Source organism: Varanus komodoensis, unplaced genomic scaffold (assembly GCF_004798865.1).
Source record: "Varanus komodoensis strain SLA01 unplaced genomic scaffold, ASM479886v1 scaffold1097, whole genome shotgun sequence".
In the NCBI taxonomy this organism is placed as follows: domain Eukaryota; kingdom Metazoa; phylum Chordata; class Lepidosauria; order Squamata; family Varanidae; genus Varanus; species Varanus komodoensis.
In genome coordinates, this window is record NW_025335316.1 from 1 (window position 1) to 8284 (window position 8284).

At 49.8% G+C, this 8284-nt stretch overlaps 2 protein-coding genes across 2 annotated transcripts in view; both read right to left on the minus strand.

The window, feature by feature from the left end:
• Window positions 1-6: 6 nt before the first annotated feature.
• Window positions 7-3022, minus strand: LOC123018089 (zinc finger protein 135-like). The gene is made up of 2 exons (XM_044419863.1): window positions 1861-3022; window positions 7-1692 (listed from the first exon to the last, which is right to left on the minus strand). Exons 1-2 carry the CDS (start codon window positions 2967-2969, stop codon window positions 1626-1628), a joined length of 1176 nt encoding a protein of 391 aa, XP_044275798.1. The 5' UTR covers window positions 2970-3022; the 3' UTR covers window positions 7-1625.
• A 127-nt stretch (window positions 3023-3149) lies between these two features.
• The window catches only part of LOC123018088 (gastrula zinc finger protein XlCGF57.1-like), a gene marked incomplete at its 3' end in the record, with an annotated part of 6006 nt that continues 871 nt past the window's right edge, over window positions 3150-8284 (minus strand). The window contains exons 2-3 of the mRNA XM_044419862.1: window positions 4297-5103; window positions 3150-4128 (exon numbers count right to left, since the gene is read on the minus strand). Coding sequence (XP_044275797.1) covers window positions 3150-4128; window positions 4297-4649 — 1332 coding nt within the window. The remainder of the gene's footprint in view (window positions 4129-4296; window positions 5104-8284) is intronic.

The window sequence follows — 8284 nt, forward strand, 5'->3', positions numbered from 1 at the left end:
ATGCACTCATGTCATCCCCAACAGGGGGCTGTCCAACCTTTCCTTGAACACCCTCCTTGACGGGGCCTCAACCGCCTTCCCGGAAAGCCCATTCCACCTCCTAGGGGTCCTCACCAACAGGAAGTACTTCCTGACATCCCACCCGAGACCCAGTTCCTTGCGATTCGCCCCCCTGGACCACATCCTCTCCTCCGCTGCAGGGGGGAAGAGGTCGTGACGCTCTCCGTGTGGCACCCCTTCACACGCTTACGTGCCACTGCAAGATTCCCCCATGAGTCTCCTCTTCTCCCGGCTGAGAAGACCCAGCTCCCTCGGCCTCACCTCATCTGCCATCCCCAGGCCCACATCTGGCTCCCATCCTTGTGACCCTGCACTGAACTGGTTCCCATCAGGGGGTCCTCCTGGCTTGGCCTCCAGGACCTCCCTTCTGAGCGTCACCCACTGCTCCTGAACCCGCTTGCCTTCCACTGCCCTTTGCCAGGAGACTTCCCCCCGCCTGGCCCTCCCTTGGCCCACGAGGGCCCTCATGCAGCCGCCCCTCCAGCCCTGGACCTGCCGCCCATCCCTGTTCTCCTCATCTCCAAGCACAGGACGGAGAGGGCGCTCGCATCCAGAGCGCCCCTGGGCTGCACGCCTCCCCCAGGCCCCTCTGGGTCAACTCGAGGGGCCTCCTGGCCATGCCATCCTCTACAGCCTGCATCTTCTCCTTGAGGAGAGGCACCAGGCGCATCCTGCTCTTCGGCATCATTTTGAGCCCGGGCAAGTGTCCCAGGCTAAGAAAACCCTGCCTGGGAAAGCTCTTTCTTCCTCAGAGGGCTTCAGTCTACAGAAGGAAGGCTCTCAGTCTCAGCGAGGGTGGGTACTTTAAAGGTTACCCCTTCCTGAGGCTCTGCAGAATCAGAGGACATGCATTCTCAATGCAACAGTTTGCGTACTAAATTAAAAAAAAGCAATGCTTCCACCTGATGGATTTCAGTTGGGTTCGTGGAGGCTTCTGTGCAGCACCGTCACTTTAAAAAGAGACCAAGTAAACCTTCATTGGTTCTTTTGTTTTGGGCATGTTTGGGGGAAGGAAGGTGCCCTGCAGAACTTTTCCTATGGAGATTCCTGGATACTGTCCAAACACTACATTAAAACAAATTTAAAATTTCAATAACTTCTACAGGACCTGACTTAACCTGAGGAAAGAATTAAAAAGCACTAGTAAACTAATTACATGACCTACAGTAAAGTTCCCCGCAGATGTCACCCACACTGGGGAAATGTTCTCGCCCCTGCCCCCCCTCCCCTGCCCTTCCAATCGTCTTTCTTGTCCTTCCACAAGGCAACAACGTCCATGTCCAGGTGAGGCATCCAGAAAAGGACACAAAACGTCAAGGGCAGATACACCAAGGATTTGGCCAATGGGAGAAAGTTCATGGTTAGACTATTTTCTATTTTGTTATAACCAGCATGGAGTTTGCCATTCCCGGTGACCATGGACTGGGATAAAATCTTTACCATGGATGCTGCACGCAAGATCCCTTCATTGCTCATTGAACGCATTTGAAAGCTGTATCTCAGGGGTGAGTTCGTTGATGTTCAGTAAAGTCTCCCCTCCGACAGAAGCACTTTCTAAATTTCATTCATGTCTGTGGCCTCTCCCCAGGGTGCATTCTTTGATGAATGGTAAGATCCCCACTGAGGCTGAAGCTCTTGCCACGTTCCATGCATATTCATGGCTTTTCTTCAGTGTGTGTTTTTTGATGTTGGGAAAGATAGTTCCTGTTGCTGAAGCTCTTTCCACATTCCATGCATGTTTATGGCTTCTCCCCAGTGTGCATTCTTTGATGCATGGTAAGATGTGCACTTTGACTGTACCTCTTGCCACATTCCATGCACGTGTATGGCTTCTCTCCAGTGTGCATTTTTTGATGTCTGGTAAGATTCCCTCTGAACCTGAAGCTTTTGCCACATTCCATGCATGCGTATGGCTTCTCGCCAGAGTGCGTTCTTTCATGGACTGTAAGATGTTCACTTTGGCTGAAGTTCTTTCCACATTCCTTGCACATGTATGGCTTCTCTCCCGTGTGCCATCTTTGATGGATGGTAAGAGTACTATTACAACTGAAGCTCTTGCCACACTCCATACATGTGTATGGCTTCTCCCCAGAGTGCGTTCTGTGATGGATGGTAAGACTACTACTACAGCTGAAGCTCTTGCCACATTCCATGCATGCATATGGCTTCTCTCCAGAGTGTGTCCTGTGATGGACCGTAAGAGTACTACTACAGCTGAAGCTCTTGCCACATACAATGCACATGTATGGCTTCTCCCCAGAGTGCGTTCTTTGATGGACTGTAAGACTGAATCCCTGGGTGAAGCTCTTTCCACATTCCATGCATGTGTATGGCTTCTCCCCAGTGTGCATTCTTTGATGCATGGTAAGCTTCCCCCGTTGACTGAAGCTCTTGCCACATTCTATGCATGTGTATGGCTTCTCCCCAGTGTGCGTTTTTTGATGTTCGGTAAGATAGCTACTGCACCTAAAGCTCTTGCCACATTCCATACATATGTACGGCTTCTCCCCGGAGTGCGTTCTGTGATGGACGGTAAGATTGCTACTCTGGCTGAAGCTCTTGCCACATTCCATGCACGTATATGGCTTCTTCCCAGTGTGCGTTCTTCGATGGACTGCAAGATTTCCTCTGTCACTGAAGCTCTTGCCACATTCCATGCATGCATATGGTTTCTTCCCAGTGTGCGTTCTTCGATGGACTGCAAGATTTCCTCTGACACTGAAGCTCTTGCCACATTCCATGCACATGTATGGCTTCTCTGCAGAGTGCGTTCTTTGATGGATGGTAAGATTCCAAATCTTAGTGAAGTTCTTGCCACATTCCATGCATGTGTATGGCTTCTCCCCAGAGTGCGTTCTGTGATGGATAGTAAGAGCACTACCACAGCTGAAGTTCTTGCCACATTCCATGCATGTGTATGGCTTCTCTCCAGTGTGCGTTTTTTGATGTGTGGTAAGATCGCTACTGCACCTGAAGCTCTTGCCACATTCCATACATGCGTATGGCTTCTCCCCGGAGTGCGTTCTGTGATGGACAGTAAGATTGCTACTCTGGCTGAAGCTCTTGCCACATTCCAAGCATGTGTATGGCTTCTCCCCAGTGTGTGTTTTTTGATGGCTGATAAGATTTCCATTTTGACTGAAGCTCTTGCCACATTCCATGCATGTGTATGGCTTCTCCCCAGTGTGCATTCTTTGATGGAGTGTAAGAGATCCTTTGACACTGAAGCTCTTTCCACATTCCATGCATGTGTATGGCTTCTCCCCAGTGTGCGTTTTTTGATGGCGTGTAAGATTTCCTCTATTACTGAAGCTCTTGCCACATTCCATGCATGTGTATGGCTTCTCCCCAGTGTGCATTCTTTGATGCATGGTAAGCTGCCCCCGTTGACTGAAGCTCATTCCACATTCCATGCATGTGTAAGGCTTCTCCCCAGTGTGCATTCTTTGATGGAGTGTAAGAGATCCTTTGACACTGAAGCTCTTGCCACATTCGATGCATGTGTATGGCTTCTCCCCAGTGTGCATTCTTTGATGCATGGTAAGCTGCCCCAGTTGACTGAAGCTCGTTCCACATTCCATGCATGTGTATGGCTTCTCCCCAGTGTGCATTCTTTGATGGATTGTAAGAGATCCTCTGACACTGAAGCTCTTGCCACATTCCATGCATGTGTATGGCTTCTCCCCAGTGTGCGTTCTTTGATGGCGTGTAAGATTTCCTCTATTACTGAAGCTCTTGCCACATACCATGCATATGTATGGCTTCTCCCCAGTGTGCTTTCTTTGATGGAGTATAAGAGATCCTTTGACACTGAAGCTCTTGCCACATTCCATGCATGTGTATGGCTTCTCCCCAGTGTGCGTTTTTTGATGGCGTGTAAGATTTCCTCTATTACTGAAGGTCTTGCCACATTCCATGCATGTGTATGGCTTCTCCCCAGAGTGCGTTCTTTGATGGATTGTAAGATTTCCTCTGTCACTGAAGCTCTTGCCACACTCCATGCACGTGTATGGCTTCTCCCCAGAGTGCGTTCTGTGATGGATGTTAAGAGCACGACTGCAGCTGAACCTCTTGCCACATTCCATGCATATGTATGGCTTCTCTCCAGAGTGCGTTCTTTGATGCATGGTAAACTGCCCACTTTGACTGAAGCTCTTTCCACATTCCATGCATGCGTATGGCCTCTCCCCTGTGTGTGTTCTTTGATGAATGGTAAGCTGCCCACTACAGCTGAACCTCTTGCCACATTCCACGCATATGCATGGCTTCTCCCCAGAGTGTGTTCTTTGATGCATAGTAAGCTGCCCGCTTTGAGTGAAGCTCTTGCCACATTCCGTACATGAATATGGTGCATCTCCACTGTGGAATCCTTGATGTTTACTAAGACCTCCACTTTCATGGAGGCCCTTCCTGCATCCCATACACTTGTTTGGCTCCTCCCCTACATCCTTTCTTTGCTGCCCAGAATTATTTCCAGCACCACTGAAGCTCTTCCCACATTCTGTGCATTTAGACGGCTGCTCTCCACTCTGCACCCGGCCGCTTTTTCTAAGCGTCCCGACAGCACTTAAGATCAGCCTTCCTTCCATGACTTGATGTGGCTTCCTCCAAGTGCTGGATCAGTGATGCTCACTAAACCTCGGCTATCTCTGAGCCTCCTTCCACACTGCACGGGTTCAAAGGGCTTCTGCACACCGGGAGTTGATGAACTCTCGTCCCTAGTTCGATGCTCTTTCAGCGTTCTGCACATTCATTTGGCCTCATTCCTTGCTCTACTTAGGATCCAGACATTCTTCCATCATTCGGTTATCTGTCAAAAACAAGATTCTTTCCCCTTCCTCTTTCCGGGACTCAAAGGAATGAAGGGCGAGTGTTTGCAGGACATTGAGAAATATCAGATGTTTTCCTCTTGTTCTGTATTCGGTCGTCTTGTGTTCTTTTGATATCCTTTCATTTCGAATTCCCTCTTTTCTCACTTCATGCTCACTGGTTTCTGCTTATTTGATGCAGGGATCCATCTCAATTTCCTCTCCTACCATTCATCTGTTTGGGAGGAAAGAGAAAAGAAAAGCTTGGTAGTGGTGAAAGGCCGACACAGATGCGCTCAATCCAGTGCACAGCAACCCTGGCACCTGTCAGGCCAACATCTCAGCCGTCTCCCTGCCCACTGCGTACGCACTGCCAAAACCGCAATGACTCAAGGACAATCTTCCCAGAGTGACATCGCATACACTGAGGTTTGGATGGGCTCTGTACTGTCCCGGCAGCTCTAACATCTCCAATAAGAAAGGAAATCTCCTGTTTCAGGGTGTTGCACTGCCCAGAAAAGTGGAGATCGAAAGGCACCAGAGATGGTGGGTTGCCACAATCTTATTAAACGCTGATCAAATGCAGAGAGATATAGCATGAGCAAAGGCACGTGAGACTCACACAAGGAATTGCAGGGATCGTGCAAAGAAGCATCTGGGCCGCGAACTGTTCTCCTGCAGCAGCTCCTGGAGGGCAGAAACCGGAAACCGTCTGTCTCTGAGACACCAACACTCCCAGGCAGGAATGCGTGCAGCCCACCAGCAGATGCCTGCAGTGGAACATGGCGGAGCCTCCTGCAGGGGCGCAAAGGTGCCGGGGATCCCACAGGGATGATGGGCACGATGCGGGTCTGCTCGGGAGGAGGGTTTGCGAGCTCTTGAGGCACTTACAGTGTACGCAGGAGCGGCTCCCGTCACGCAGCGAGGCCCCAGCAGCCGCAACGGATGCACAGCGAAGTGAGCAGGTGCTTGCCGCAGACGCCTGCCTGGATGCAGGTGAGAGCTTTGCAGCTGCACAGGCTACGGCTCCTTCAGGGTCGGCTTAGGGCTGCATCCTGCCCTGCTCTGCCAATTGGCCGTGGTGGGTGGGAGCGAGATTAGCCTGTGCCACAGCCGGATTTGCCCGGCCCACGTCTGGAAGCAGGCTCGTTAGTGAGCCTTTTCAGTGCACAGGGGCTCCGTGTCTGTCCTTTATCTGACTTCCCTGCCAAATATCTAGAAGACAGACAGACAGACAGAAGGTGCAAGACCCTGAGGCAGAGACCCTGGGGCCTTCCTAGCCGTGCATTTTGGCACTGAGTCCGCTCCGTACCAGAAAGTAGCTCTGATACGGGGTCTCCCTGCTCTGAGCCCATCCCCGAAAACCCAACCCCACACACGGCTCCCTCACAAGCTCCCTGTATTAATGACCTCGAAGAGGAAGTGCAGGGAGCAATGACCACACCTGCAGAGGGCAGCAGAGGGGCCGGGGTGACTGGGAACGTGGGAGGCGGAAGGAGAGCCAAGGGGATCTGGAGGTGCTGGAGCCCCGGGCTGAAAACCGCAGGAAGAACTTCAATACGGAGCACGGCCCGGTTTCCCAAGTAACCTGGAAAAAGAAACCTAATGCGGAGGACCAAGTTGCGGAATACTAGGTCAATGATACCGCAAGTCAGAAGGATCTTGGAATTTTTCTGGAGTAGCTCCGGATTGGAAAAGGTCAGTTTATATTCCAATTCCAAAGAAGGGCAACGCCAAAATATGTTCCAACTACCGCGCCATTGCACCCATTTCACCTGCTAGCAAAGTTATGCTCAAAATCATGGGTCCTCCAAGCGGGGCCTGCGGGCCGGATCCGGTCCGCCATCCCCATTCATCCGGCTCACCTCAGCGGTTCTGGACTCACCGCGCACACGCCTGCCCTCCGTCGCCTGGCTCACCCTGCGCGTGCCCACCGCTGCCTGGCCCGAAAACAATCCCCGAGGGGCCAAGCCACTGCCTCGCCTGCCCGCCCCACCGCGCCCCACAACACATGCCCACCCCGTCTCTCCTTGCCCCCCCGCCCTGCCCTCGCCGGCCCGTGCGCCCCATCAGTGCCTTTCCATTGGCCCCGTTGATAAAGTTTGAGGAGCCCTGCTGGAAATCCTACAAGCCAGGCTGCAGCAGTAGGTGGACCAAGAACTACCAGAAGTACGGCAGGATCTCGAAGAGGCAGAGGAACAAGAGATCAACAAAGAGATGCCAACATACGCTGGATCATGGAGAAAGCTAGGGAGTTCCAGAAAAAGGTCTACTTCTGCTTCATTAACTATGCTCAAGCCTTTGATTGTGTGGATCACAACCAATTATGGCAAGTTCTTAAAGAGATTGGAGTACCTGACCATCTTATTTCTCTCCTGAGAATCCTATATGTGGGTCATGAAGCAACAGTTAGAACTGGGCACAGAACCACTGATTGGTTCACAAATGAGAAAGGAGTTTGGCAAGGCTGTATATACTCGCCCTGCCTATTTAACTTATATGCAGAGCACATCATGAGAAAGGCGGGGCTGGATGAATCACCGGTTGGATTAAGATTACAGGGAGAAAAATCAACAACCTCAGATATGCGGATGATACCACTCTAATGGCAGAAAGTGAAGAGGAACTAAAGAGCCTCTTGGTGCACGTGAAGGAGAAGAGCGCAAAAGTTCGCTTGAAACTCCATCCAATCCTTTTCTCTAAATATTTGCTTTTCTTTCAGTACCTTTCTCAAACTATCCCAAAAATTTCCTGGAAATCCTCTAATCTGTGTAACTGAGCTCATTGGTCAGAATATTGGCATAAATTCTTCCCTGTACTTCTCCCAAATTTTTCAAAAAGGGATTTTCTATTCTTTTAATCATCTTCTTATTGTCGCATTGAAAAAATGTTTTTAAAAGATTCCAAAAGGTCCTGTTGTTCCATCCTTGCCCTTAGTATTTCATCTGGCTTCCAAATGGTATTCGGCATAAATCTTCACTGGTTCGCTTCATAATATACTTTAATATTCTGAATACGTAGTCCGCTCCCTTTTTGTGAGTTATACCATCATTTCCTAGTCAACTTTGCTCTCTTATCTCCATTACAAAATTTATTAATCTGTGTTTTGCCACTCTTCTGACTCTTTGCCCACTATCCTTACTGACAACATCCCAAACAAGTTTACCTCAAGTAAAATCCCCCTTTTATGAAATGCTATTCTACCAAACCAAGACCACCAAAATTGCTAAACTGCTGCTTTTTCTCATTCATTTCGGATCTTAATAAATCAGAATTATTCTGATCAGACATAGGGTATTTTTTGAAATACTGATGTTGGCCAAATTTGAAACTTATCCTCAATTCCCTCCTTTTCTTCCCCATTGAAATTGAACAAGGGCATCTCAATTTTCTCTCAATTAACCTGCAACCACTTA